This window comes from Eleginops maclovinus, chromosome 3 (assembly GCF_036324505.1).
Source record: "Eleginops maclovinus isolate JMC-PN-2008 ecotype Puerto Natales chromosome 3, JC_Emac_rtc_rv5, whole genome shotgun sequence".
In the NCBI taxonomy this organism is placed as follows: Eukaryota; Metazoa; Chordata; class Actinopteri; order Perciformes; family Eleginopidae; genus Eleginops; species Eleginops maclovinus.
The window spans coordinates 26,534,183-26,548,391 of record NC_086351.1 but is presented as its reverse complement, the minus strand read 5'-3'; the positions used below and the strand labels follow the sequence as shown (position 1 = coordinate 26,548,391).

At 41.2% G+C, this 14,209-nt stretch overlaps 1 protein-coding gene across 3 annotated transcripts; it reads right to left on the bottom strand.

Moving 5' to 3' along the window:
• Positions 1-2,929: 2,929 nt before the first annotated feature.
• LOC134862070 (polyadenylate-binding protein 1A) lies at positions 2,930-13,278 on the bottom strand. 3 transcript variants are annotated; one of them, XM_063879754.1, is made up of 16 exons: positions 12,992-13,277; positions 12,429-12,623; positions 11,984-12,177; positions 11,705-11,820; positions 11,382-11,521; positions 11,183-11,277; positions 10,914-11,051; positions 10,521-10,616; positions 10,109-10,381; positions 7,758-7,848; positions 5,634-5,756; positions 5,009-5,151; positions 4,684-4,768; positions 4,424-4,554; positions 3,398-3,488; positions 2,930-3,296 (listed from the first exon to the last, which is right to left on the bottom strand). In XM_063879754.1, the coding sequence occupies exons 2-15, from the start codon at positions 12,619-12,621 to the stop codon at positions 3,399-3,401; spliced, it is 1,908 nt and encodes a 635-aa protein (XP_063735824.1). In that variant the 5' UTR covers positions 12,622-12,623; positions 12,992-13,277; the 3' UTR covers positions 2,930-3,296; position 3,398. The 3 variants fall into 3 exon arrangements, 2 of the variants coding, with proteins under 2 accessions (XP_063735824.1, XP_063735822.1); XM_063879752.1 differs by having other exon boundaries at positions 12,429-13,277; XR_010165461.1 differs by lacking the exon at positions 5,009-5,151 and having other exon boundaries at positions 12,429-13,278.
• Positions 13,279-14,209: the final 931 nt, after the last annotated feature.

The following is a 14,209-nucleotide window of genomic DNA, read 5'->3' as shown; positions in this document are numbered from 1 at the left end:
CCTCTGTTGTTTACTGTTCTCGTTCTAGCTCAGATATTCAAATCGCATCGCGAGATTTGGATCAATGTTTCATAGGCCTCAGTAGTGTAAGTTTAAGATCAGCACCATACTTGGGCTTCTGTAAAAATGTTCACATATAATACATGAGAGACGATATCAAATCTGAAAAACATTGTTAATATCATTTCATATAACTACCATAACTGAAGATGATCACTCATCTTCTCTATTCCCAATGTATGATTTCCAACATTTGTATACAAGTGGTTACTTAATTTAATCTCCGACATTAAAAATACATAAATACAGATTAAATATCTCTCTGTCCACAGCAACTAGACAATTTAAAATCTATTAGGTTAAAGAAATAGTGCCTCGTAAATTCGATTGACGAATAACTAAGGTAATTAACTAAGCATGAACAATTATTGAATGGACACATATGGGGTACAGTAGAGTAGTAAATACGTAAACATATTTTGCTGATGGATTTATACAGAGTGCAGTTCCAGACAGACACATCTAATCCCAATATACAGAGGATTACAAGATAGCTCTGTATATAATTACTAAAAGGCACACAACAGAAAGGGATTGATGAGAAATCAGATTTTTACTGCCACTCAAATATTAAGACATGTGAGAATCACTTTGTGTCATTGCAGCAAGGATTCCTTTTAGTATAATAAGCAATGAAAAAAACAACCAAAACAAGTTACAGCCTGAACTAGACTGGAAAACATGTGACAGCAGCAATCTAGGACAAGCGTTGTATGTGCAAAACTCTAAACCTTTCACTCCACAGAAGCTCCCTTCCTATGAGCATTATACCTGAAAAAAAGCAGAGACCAAAGGGTGGGAATGTCCCTGATTATGCTTCATAAAAATGTGTAAAAGAAGTATTTGCATTCATAATCGTCCCATTGTAAGCATAAACAAATAAACAAACATTATGAAATCATCTGATATAATAATCCTGTAATGCCCGTGGAAAATTGTTTTGGGTCAGTCATGTTCTGAAATGTGTTCAAAGTCTGGTCCAGTTTAATCCAAGGCCTGATCTTTTGCCTGGGAGTGTTGGTGCTGCAGGGTCAAGGAAGAGTCTGTGACAGAAGAACACATTCATAAGTAAAATACATTCCTAAAATCACGGGCGGAGAAGATACACCAGAGACGATTCCAACCAGAGATGTATCTATGATTAACTTCCTGTTTTACCCTATCTGAATGAAGAATGAAAATGTATAAGGTCCCCATTATACATGTGGGTGAAAATAACATAGGAAAATATTTGTGCGTAGTTCTGGCACCAAAACACACCACAGAATCAGAAAGGCTCTTTACACGGCTAAATCTGTGTAAACACAGCAGGCACTGCAATCCTCTTGCCACTTCCATTATTAGTAAGTTCCAGGACATTGTCCAAAGTCACCTCTGTTTGAAGGAGAGAGCATGTGATTTGCTAAATGGAGCATTTTTAAAGGGTTGGGAGGTTTACTTTTCATTACAATGACTAATAAAATGTTATCAGTTACCTCATCTAAGCATCACAATATACAAGTTGTGTAACCTGATTACTTTTTGTTACATTTGAATGAACTCAATATCAATGAAATGCAAACAAATACAAAAGAAAATAAATATACATAAGATGGCTTTCACATTACAAATGTATTATGTAAAACAGTACAATGTAACATTGGAAAACAGATATTTTTTTACCAAAAACATGTCTTAAATTATAGGCTTAGGTCTACAAAATAGTATAGTTTACAAATGCTGTTTTAGTTTAATGAATGACTAAAGCAGTATTTCTGTTTAGTGAATCAGGTGTCCACCTGCTGCACTTCAAAAAGATATTTAAAATAAAGAATGAAAGTAGTCAGAAAAAAAGACAGTACATAACCCTCTTTAGTTTAATCTTGTATTGTAACAGTTATACTGTTAGTCACTTTTTAAAACATGCATCAGTGATCTGATAACATTTATTTTTTAATGTAAATGTAAGGGAGTATAGTCTGCTTTTTTTTTGTATCCTGATCATGTAATCCTGACATGATTGGTTACTCCCAAAGCCTGTAGTTTCACCATTATCAACGTATTACTATGTACTATTTTAAGTGCAGGTAAGTAAACAGAATGGGCACAGTGGGGAAAGTTGTAGAGAGAAACTATGACAGCCACTGATGCAGAGGGCAGAGAACACATGCCAGGGCTTTTCCTGATGGTGTGATGGATTGCACATACTGTACACTGCTATTCACAAGTGAATGCCCTTTTCTTCTTTTCCTTAAAAGAAGAAAAGGGCATTCTCCCCTTTAAATTAATTGAATTTGGAGGAGCGTGCCAAAAATAAATGTTTCTATCACTGTAGAAAGTTGGTGCAGTGTGCAGTGTGATTCAAATCCACGTGATCTTAAACGTTTGGACCGGTTGCTTTGCGCACACCCTTGAGCTGTTCCACTTTGTGTGTGGATGTTGAGTTGCACCAATTAGACAGTTTTAGGCAATGTAGCCATCTTACCATTTGGATCCGTCCATAGTAAGCAGTAAATACAAAAGCCAGGAAACTTCTGGCTGCTGTATAAGATGGCTTAGTGCGGATATTCCAAAAAACGTGAGCAGATGCACAGGCGATGACTGTAAGTGCTAATGAGTTTCCATCAGTACATTCCAAAATTCTAAGGAAATGCCGATGACGTGAGAAGAAACATGGACACCTCGTGGAAGAAAACAATACCATCACAGGACCACTAGACATTAACCTGCAACTATACACTAAATCAGGAAAACAGATTCCAAATCTTCCAGAATGTTCTGTCTAAAATGAAATGATCAAAACTGGCATCAATATATACATGCAATTACAATGACAGTTACAACATTTGAAAATTAATTGGGACAATAACTGAGGAATTAAACAAAAGCATGAATTTTGAATGAGAATTTATTACAGCCAGCAGTTCACGATACAAATCATCCTTCATGATGCTCAGCTATCACCTGAACATGGCTGATATTCTGAGCACTGACACAGTAACATGACATAAAACAGAGGAATGCATTCAGAACATATAATCTCAATTTCTTTTCTATTTTGCTATTTTTTTTTCAACAAATTTTTATTTATGATCAAGGTCTAGTAGAACCATCTATAGACCTGGCAGATTAATTGTTTTCTTCTTTTTTTAAGGAAATAATTTATCATTTTGCGATGTTTTCAGAGTTTTAGGTTTTTCAATGTTTAATATTTTTTTCTCATTTTCCATCGGTGAAGCAGGTTTCAAAAGCTCAATCTGCAAGACAAAAAGATTAAAAATGTTTATGCTTATTATGTAGTTCATTTATTGTATAATTCCTTTCATCAGAGTCATCTTTTCTTTCAAATGTTACACACCTTAGACACTGGGGACACCAGCGGGGGTGGTTGACTTCTGAGCAGCCTCCTTGGCCTGGTGGGCCTGCAGCACAGCAACAGCCTCATCCACCTAAAACAACAAAGCACTCTGAACCACTGCACATCGAGCTTGACCATCACACTTAAGTTATGAAGTTATAGCACGATCAGTTCATCGACCAAGTCCTGCCTTCTGAAAATGCTACAAGCAAAAAGGCTCAGGTCAAGAGAAACAAAGCAGCACCTTTCCCACCAAACCAGTTCAAGTTCTAGATTGGTGCTCGTGCGTTTTGAGTTCGGAACTAGTTTACCAGTTGTTTTTCCCACCACCCATTTCCCAAGCCATGACATCACCATATTTTAACCTGCTGATTTTCCAAGCAGCGCCGCTCACAACAACAATGGCGGACTGCCTATCAGTGTGTTTCAGTCTGAACTGACACGGTTTGGCATCACCATGGCATTATTAAAGTTTCTTTGCTATTTTACAGGTGGTGTTAGCATAGCAACCAAAGCTTATCTGACTATCTTGACAACTTGTTGTCATAAGCTGTTTTCTACAAGCATATTTTACCGCTGTATTTTCCCTTATGATTTTACTTGTGATAGTCTGACATGGCAGCCTGTGTAGCCCATGTATTGATTCCACCTGATAGCTGCTATAATAAAAACAACTTGAAACTGGTGTGGCTGAAGCAGTGTGCGGCTCTTGAAAACAGGCAATAATAGTGAACGTGTGGTCGTTGAAAGTAAGGTAAACATAAACAATATCACATTAGTGTTGCCTGACTGAATATATATGTATAATATAGGTGTGTGATCGCGTCCTAGTCACTTTGCAATCCGAGCGCTACTGCTTGTAACAACGTTCTACTCTTCACCGTGCTCGCCATGACCTGTTATAGCAACAGGAAGAACTGGTTTGTATTGGCTCCGAACTGGCCCTGGAACCGCTTTGGTGTAAAGGGTTTAGAGTGAAAAATCATTACGACCTGTTAGCATTTTATAACTTAGTCACTATCTGACCTTTGAGCGCAGGGACTCAGGCGACTCCAGCATGTGGAGCAGTTCAGAGTTGTCGATCTCCAGCAGCATACCGGTGATCTTGCCAGCCAAACTGGGGTGCATGTTCTGAATCAGGGGGAACAGACGCTCACCTGAAAGACAACAGTCATCAACTATTTTAAAATGTTCAAACCAGCCTTAATGCATCAAATTACTTGGGAAGAATTGCCTTGTGAACAATTCTGTTCATGTAAGTTTCTTTGAGCAGATCATTTACTAACCCAGCATCTGCTTCTGTTCCTGAGGAGGGGCGGCGGCCAGCATGGAGGCTGTCAGTGGTTCCTGTCCTTGGACATGGACAGCAGGCTAAAGAAGGAAAACTAAATTAATTATTTGGTTCAGGAAAAATCCTGCTTACCGTTTGGCATAAAAAATCATTTGTCATGAAATGGTTTTTACACCATGTTCTTGTTTAAAAAAAAGTAAAATAAATGTAGTAAATAGCTAATTGTCCCAGCACTGTGAACATAAATGCAGATAGTCTTTTTTGGGGGGGTGGGTATCAGCTAGTTAAGTTATAAAGCAGCAGGGGAATGTTATATCTACCTGCTGCATGGGGACCTGTGGCTGGGAGGCCATGTGCTGCTGGGGGTTGCGCACACCAGCAGCATATTTGTACTGGGGCATGGCGCGCACTGGAGCAGCAGTGGCTGAAGATCCGGCAGGGCGTTGGCTGAGGGCCTGTGTGGCTGAGGAAAATGAAAAGGGGCCTTTATCAGCCTGCATCACGTGATTCATTTGCAAGGACAACGTCACAAGATATAGCTGTAGATCAGGGGTGTCCGAACAACAGCCCGGGGGTGAAATGCAGCACATTTTGAATCGACCCTCAGCAAATACAAAAAGTAGAATGGAATATGGCCCACAAATAAAACTTGTGCTTTTCTTATATAGCACTTCTTAAATATACATGTTCAATTATATTACACAGTAGTGTTCATGTGCTAATAAGCGCACTTATTAGTAATATAATTCAGTCAATTCATACTGAAAACATCTTCGAGGCTGTTTTTTTTCTTAAAGCCTGCATTTGATTGATTTTACTAACTTATGACTTCACTTCTGAGGCAATACACCTCACGTCTATAAGTGGCCCAGCCCTTTCTGTATGTGGGGGAAAACGTGTGGACACCCCTGCTAGATTGTGTTTTCTGAAAGATGAAATACTTACGCATACGCTGTGAGGCCATCATGCGTGGAACCTGTGTGTTGGGTGTGGTGGTGGGACGGATGGTGTTAAAGGTCTGGGGCCTGGGAGCTGAGGGCCGCATAGCATTGGGCATGTTTTGGAAGTCTGAAAGAAGAGGAAACGACATTAAAAAAGGTTCACACTGAAGGAGTGAGAATTCAGTTCTTTCAATGTGATCCACCAAACCAGTTCCGGGCTAAAGCCTGATAAAGACTGGGTTTTTCGTGTTTCCACCGCAGCCGAGCCGGCTCTAAGCACCGAAAACCGGATCTTAGCTGGCCCCACTGGGCTGCCCGGCAAGATCCAAGAACCAAATACGTCTTGATTACTTCGAGGGGGGCGAGATTAACCAGAGCAATAACAGTTCATGGAGAGTACGGCAAATAAAAGTAACAAGCAGTAGCGCTGAGCAAAGTGACTAGAACCACACACTTAAAGTCAGGCAACACTAACCAGGCTCAGTGCGACGCTGTTCATTTTACCTTACTTTAATGACCCTCCGTTCTCTGTTATTGATCACTGTGAAGAGCAGGTAGACGTTTTCCTGTTTTGTGTTATAGCAGCTATAACATGGAATCAATACATGGGCTACTCAGGTTACCATGTCCAACTATCACAAGTACAATCATAATGAAAAATATGCCGGTAAAATGTGCCTGTAGAAAACGGCTTATGCCACAATATGATAGCAAGTAGTCAAGATAGTCAGATTAGCTTCGGTTGCTATGCTAACATCACCTGTCTTATACCAGAGAAACTTTAATAACAGTGTTGTGATTAGGGCTGTAACTTTACGTTCGTGAATCGATTGGACCGACCAACACACGTTTCGAAAACGAAAAGAGGGAATCGATTTTTACCAAATAACTTGTTTTTTAATGAATAAATAAAAACATTTAATTTCATTATGATTATTATTAACATAACTCAGACAAGCAGAAAAGAAAATAATTCCGAAAGTGCAGTAGGCATTGAGAGGGCTAAAAAGTAAATTCCCACCAATTGTAAACAGCCTGATAGTGTCGATCGGCTGCCGCGGCTTAGTGTTTTGCCAAAAAATGGAGGGCAACGGCAATCAACCTGTGCGACATGAGAGACGAGTGATAACCCCTAATCACATGAGGAGTTCGAAGCACTTCGGATTTTGGGCAGAAGGCAAAACTATGGAAAGTGGTATGCAAACTGTGCGATGGGAGTTCCCATATCACAGCAGCACTACAACTATGAGGGGGCATATGCAGACTCAGTATGTTCTAGTCCACTGTCTGTTGTGGGGAATTTAGCGATCCTGCGTGTTGGCGTGAAATATTTTCAACCTATTTTTATGTTAGCTAGTCCTCAAGTGAATTTTAAGTTTTATTTTCAAACTATTTAACAATCGCCTGCTTATGCGAAATGTGTTTCATATTGATAATGGTAAACAGCCAGAAGCCTGCAGTATGTTTTTCGTCATTGATGTTGTGGCAGTCCATACTGCTTATTGTTTTTCGAGAATGCTCCTGTTTGTTATACACGAACTTCACGCAATAAATAATCAGAAATGCTGACCTGTACGTCTCTTGCGCCCTCTTTACGTTCGTCCTAATGGCAGTGTGTTGGCCTTTATTTTGAAAATTGAAACGTAGACATGGATAATCGATTTTACAATCGATTCAATGAAAATTTAAGCCTAAAAAAAACGATCGTGATTTTTTCAAAAAGTGACAGCCCTAGTTGTGATGCCAAACAGCATCAGTTCAGACTGAAACACAATCACTTATGGGGAGGGGGGGTATGCATCAGCTGCTTGTGTGACAGTCAGTGAAAACTTTCCAGCGGGCGATAAATGCCGCTGAACCACAATAAACAATAATCCAAGATTGGAAAAGAACGCCATGTGGGTGATAAGAAGGCACGTTAACGGTTACGTCATGACATAAATGATGACGCAATGACTCAGTTCCACTCGAGCTCTACTCGGGCTGTGAGCGGTGGAAACAGAAAAGTGAAAGGACGGATCTTGAACAGGAACGGTGGATATGGGGCATTAGAGAGAGAGCCAAGTAGCATTTATTAAAGCATCGTGTCACACTGCAGTAACAATGATAGTGAAATGTTTTTACTCACGTTGAGGACGCACTCCTTGAGTTGCCCAGCGGGGGCTGGGGCGGAGCTGGGCCAGCTGGTTGGCAGAGTAGTAAGCAGCACGGTTCTGAGCCTGATGGACAGAGAAACCATCATTTATCAGTTCACGGTCTCCTATAGCCAATTAATTAAAACAAATGTTTCTATCACCCATACCCTACAACCCAATGAGGTGGTTTAGACCAATGATTATAATTACAATAAAAAAACACGTCAATTTAAGTGAACATAAGCCACCTTTGATGTGAATGGTTGATCAGTGGGAGTCTGCTGACACATTGATTGAGAAAGCTGGATGCTCCTACTAAAAGATCTACAGTATCTCACAAAAGTGAGTACACCCCTCACATTTAAATATATTATATCTTTTCATGGGACAACACTGAAGATATGACACAATGGAAAGTAGTCAGTGTACAGCTTGTATAACAGTGTAAATTTGCTGTGCCCTCAAAATAACTCAACACACAGCATTATTGTCTAAACCGGTGGCAACAAAAGTGATGGCCAAATTGTGCCCAGTGTCAATATTTTGTGTGGCCACCATTATTTTCCAGAACTGCCTTAACTCTCTTGGGCATAGAGTTCACTAGAGCTTCACAGGCTGCCACTGGAATCCTCTTCCACTCCTCCATGACGACATCACGGAGGAGCTGGTGGATGTTAGAGACCTTGCGCTACTCCACCTTCAGTTTGAGGATGCCCCACAGATGTTCAATAGGGTTTAAGTCTGGAGACATGCTTGGCCAGTCCATCACCTTTACCCTCAGTCTCTTTAGTAAGGCAGTGGTCACCTTAAGGTGTGTTTGGGGTGGTTATGTTGGAATACTGCCCTGCGGCCCAGTTTCCGAAGGGAGGGGATCATGCTCTGCTTCAGTATGTCACAGTACATGTTGGCATTCATGGTTCCCTCAATGAACTGTAGCTCCCCACAGCCAGCAGCACCCATGCAGCCCCAAACCATGACACTCCCACCACCATGCTTGACTGTAGGCAAGACACACTTGTTTTCGTACTCCTCACCTGGTTGCTGCCACACACGCTTGACACCATCTGAACCAAATAAGTGTATCATGGTCTCATCAGACTACAGGACATGGTTCCAGTAATCCATGTCCTTAGTCTGCTTGTGTTCAGCAAACTGTTTGCAGGCTTTCTTGCGCATCATCTTTAGAAGAGGCTTCCTTCTGGGACGACAGCAATGCAGACCAATTTGATACAGTGTGCGGCGTATGGTCTGAGCACTGGCAGACTGATCCCCCACCCCTTTAACCTCTGCAGCAATGCTGGCAGCAGTCATACGTCTATTTTCAAGAGATAACCTCTGGATATGAGGCTGAGCACGTGCACTCATCTTCTTTGGTGGACCATGGCGAGGCCTGTTCTGAGTGGAACCTGTCCTGTTAAACCGCTGTATGGTCTTGGCCACCGTGCTGCAGCTCAGGTTCAGGGTGTTGGCAATCTTCATATAGCCTAGGCCATCTTTATGTAGAGCAACAGTTCTGTTTTTCAGATCCTCAGAGAGTTTAAATTTACACTGTTGTACAAGCTGTACACTGACTACTTTACATTGTATCAAAGTGTCATATCTTCATTGCTGTCCCATGAAAAGATATAATCAAATATTTACAGAAATGTGAGGGGTGTACTCACTTTTGTGAGATACTGTATTCACGTATCACAGCTGCATTGTAAACTATTGAAATTTCTAGTGATGACATCCCAAAATATGAGTGCTTAGGATGTTATGGACTAGATATTAGTGATCCGGTATATCGGAACCAAAATTCAGCATTTTACAGATAATCAGTTTTGTGATAGTTGGATGAAATGCAGACTGCTCTTTCCCATGCACAAATTCATATCTACAGACCTTCGCGGTACCTTTCGCTAAAATGTTTTAAAACGGAGGTACCGGGCCAACTGCTAGCAAAAAAGGAGTTTCAAATAAGAGAAAGTCACTGGAAGAGTTAAAGGAAAATTACAGGCAGAATGAGAGAGAGAGAAGGAGAATCTCTGCAGACTTCCAGGGCCAAGGCTTCGGGTTTGATAACACTCTTAAATGAGACAGGCAAGCGTTTCCTTGGGAGGCAGTTGTGCTTATTTGGGACTTTGTAAACTTTGTAAAATATTCCCGTTTACTCCCATGAACATACTACGCTCGCTCACTCTATCTCGCTCCACACATAACATGTATGTATTATCAAACCAGTCTTAGAGCCAGCTGAGAGAGGCTGTGGCTGCAGAGGGGCGCTGTCACTTATTAGACGCTTTCATCCAAATAGACTATGGAATATGCCAAAATGTTTGTCGTGTATACAAAGCAGACTCACCTGAGGTATAGCTGCCATGAAATAGCCTGAGGGTGGGGCCGGCTGATATGGGTTGAGCACTGGGTTGGGCACAGCACGGACTGTGGCCATCCTCTGCATGTACTGGTTGGTCAGGTGGGCCTGGCGCTCCTCTTTGCGCTGGGCCAGGGCCACATACAGCGGCTTTGTAGCAACAATACGCCCGTTCATCTCCGTTACAGCTTTAGTGGCCTCTTCCGGGGAAGAAAAACACACAAAGCCAAAGCCTTTGCTGCGGCCCCCCTCCATCATCACCTATGGGAGAAGACATAGATGAGCGTTTATATGTTTTGTTAATCACTATGAAATGACATACATTTCTTATTTTAGCAACTTAACTATCTATTTTCAGGCCAACAATTGCATAATTACAAATCAAGCCCCAAGTCCTTACCTTAGCACTGGTTATGGTTCCAAACGGAGTGAACTCTTTACGCAGACGCTCATCATCGAGGCCATCATCCAGGTTTTTCACATAAAGATTGACACCCTGTAACATGGGCAAAAACATTAGTAACAAACCAAAGCAACATCTCAAGAATGAGCCAAATCAACTCTGTGTGTTGTAGCGCCAGCCAGTTGTATCTGGAGACTCACTAGTTCAAAGTACATTTCACACCAATATCACTGTGGTGTGATTTACAAGGCCCAATAGGTGTTGGGAAGATAAAACAACTTAGCTCAGAGAAAGCAAGTGGAAGTGTATCAAGGCTCAGAATGCTTTCCACTTTATTTAAGAAGAGAGAGTGTTCAAGCTACAACCCAGTGACAGTAGAAAGCAACAAACCTGGTATCTTGTCATGCGATCCTGTTTCATCTGCTCAAATTTACGCTTGAGCTCATTCTGGCGTTCCCCTTTCTTCTGTGCACGGCCCACATACACTTGCCGGCCATTGTATTCTTTACCATTCATCTCGTCCACAGCCTGCAATGATACACCAATAGACTTCTTAAACAAGTGAAGGAGAAGCAGAATTACACTGACAAGTGCTGGTCATTTTTCAATAATTAGATGCATATAATGGGGCATAATAAAAAAAAAAACTGGAGCAGTACCTTCTGTGCATCTTCATGTCTCTCAAAGCTGACGAAGCCAAATCCCTTGGACTTGCCACTATCATCAGTCATAACCCGGATACTTAGTGCAGGTCCTTCAAATTATAACAATTATCAAATCATTTGACCAGCCATATCAAACTATTAACATGCATTATTGCAAACATTATGAATCTCTGAAAATGTATCATTGTCTTACCATATTGGTTAAACAACTCCCTCAGCTTCTCGTCATCCATGTCATCCCCGAAGTTCTTGATGTAAACATTGGTAAATTCTCTGGCACGGGCTCCAAGCTCAGCTTCCCTCTCTTTACGAGACTTAAAGCGTCCAACAAATCTGTTGGTAAAATAATGTGAATATTGTAACAAATAACACATACCGAGACATATACACCCCGCCACCCTCCAACAAGATGCAGTTCAATACAAACTCAGATTAGTTGTATAAAAAATTAAAATCACAGGTTGATGTGAATAACCCAAAATATGTGAGGCAAGGGTAAATTGTGGGCACACTTACACTTTTCTGTCATTGAGCAACATGCCATTCATTTTTTCAATGGCCCGCTCAGCAGCCTCGTGGGTCTCAAAGTGGACAAAACCATAACCCTTTGAGCCATTCTCATCACAAACAACCTTGGGGAGGGGAAATTAGGCATGTTAACACAATCACAACACCATGCAGTTGAAAAACCATCAGACTCACACAATCAGTACTCCATCTGGGACAATTTTTAGTCATGCAAACTAGTGGACTCTATGTAAAGCACACCATCAAAATGCATGTCGCCCCGCCTACCTTGCAAGAAAGGATGTTTCCAAATGCAGAGAAGGTGTCATAGAGGGCTTTGTTATCAATAGACTTGTCCAGGTTCTTGATGAAGATGTTGCCCACACCACTTTTTCTTAGGGAGGGATCCCGCTGAGACCACATGATGCGGAGTGGTCTGCCTTTGATCACATCAAAGTTCATTGTGTCCAGGGCTCGCTCAGCTAAAAATCAGAAACAATGATGATAAGCCTTCTGATGGCACTAGGTTTGGTTTGCATTAGAATAACTTCAACACCTCTTTAGGTATACAAAACACACATCTCTTTCAACCTCAACGTTAATGCTTAATCCCAATAGTACTACTGTAGAACTGCTGTAACATGGAATGTACAGTATGTGGTCAAAATGGAGTCAGATTGGGCCACATCTTTCTCGATAGCAGTCCCTACTGTATTATTTATTGTTAACTCACCGTCATTCGGCTGCTGGAAGTTGACATAGGCATAGCCAAGAGACCGGCGGGTGATCATGTCTCTGCACACTCTGATGGATAAGATGGGCCCAGCCGGGCTGAATTTCTCGTAGAGCATAGCCTCGGTAACGTCTGCATGCAGGTCTCCCACATAGAGGGAAGCCATCGGATAGCTGGGAGCGCTGGGATTCATGTCTAACGACGCGGGTTATCAGGCTTATATTATATTATAAATGTTATATTTGGATGACAATATTCCGATATAGAAATGTTATTGTTCTCAGTCTATTCAATAACCTATGGTAAATAAGATTGCGGAGACATATACTAGCTCTCTTTACAGTTAGCAACGTGGGCTAGTTAGCTTGATTAGCAAAATGTCCGAGCTTGGCCTAACCGCTGCGGCTCGCAGACCACACAACTGTGACTCAGTACACTGTCACAGTGACAGAGGACGTGAACTAATAGACAGTTAACGAAGCAACAGTTCTGGTTAATGATTTTCACTGGAATGACAACCCCTTTATTAAGGTCAAAATAAGTAGTTAATGTGTGTGGCTTACGTTAATCACCCACGCTTTCAACAATGACGCTAGCTGCTCGGCTCGCTAACGTGCTTCTCGTTCCGTATTTCGTTCTTTATTGAAGGCTGCGTCTTCTTTGCGTTGCTTGAGTTGACAAGTGAAATCCTGCTTCACCGATTTTTTTTTTCTTATAAAAATATGTCTGCGTGTGCTCTCTAGCTTTTGGTTTGTTTCATAATAATAAAATGTGTGCCGAGACTAGCTCTGGAGCACACCCTACGCAGACGGATTACGGGAATGAACGGAAGGTCGGTGGAGGTTGTTTCCCGATTCTGGTCGAAATCACTGCGCGTTCATCAATGTTTACGTCACACATCTCGCGGTAATTCATATTTTATTGAATGCAGAGCGTTACAATATATTTTTTAATAACCTGAAATAGTGCCCAGCTTTGTTTTCCTTATCAAATATAAGGAATGTGCCAAATGTTAGCGGCTCCAACAGCTTAAGCTTTATCCACTATATTTTTAAATCTATTATTTCGGGAAATGTGTCACAGGATACCGCTTAGATTCTAGTATTTTTAAATGTAATAATGTCACCTAACTTGAGGCTAAATAAATTTGTGGGCATGTATTTTTCCCTTGAGAATGAAAGCGAGACAGTTATTCTTTAAACACATCCTCGGCAGCTGCATCAACTCGGACAAATATCATCCACTTAGTTCAAATCAACTGATGCCTCCATAAAGTCTGGTACGTTGGACTGTATTGCCGTGTGAGAGAATGATTCATGTCACGTGACATCCTGTTTATTGACACATTATTGATAAGGGCTATAAAATAATTTGCCTGGAGAAATATTGCCATCATAGCAATCTAATCTGTAAAGTAATTTTGATTTAAAAAGATGACTGATCATAATGGTTGTAATAAAGGCCAAACCGTCTGATAAGCCAGGCGTTAATTATTACGGTGTTACACATAAGAAAAATTCACTGTAATAGCCCTTGAAATAAAGGTCCAGACAATGTAACTTGCCTGAGCCATCATCGCTCGCTCGCTCCCGCAGTTGTCACGCGCGCCTCTGAAGGTCGTCACAGCTCGGCTCACCTGCAGGGGTGCAGGGAGCGCGCGCTTCATCTACATATGGATGTTTCTTTCTATTGCTATACATTCTGGCCTTCTGTCTTTGAAGGTTTGAAGTTATTAACGAGGGCTACTCACTATGGAGTTAATTTTTCACTCTTTAAGTTCT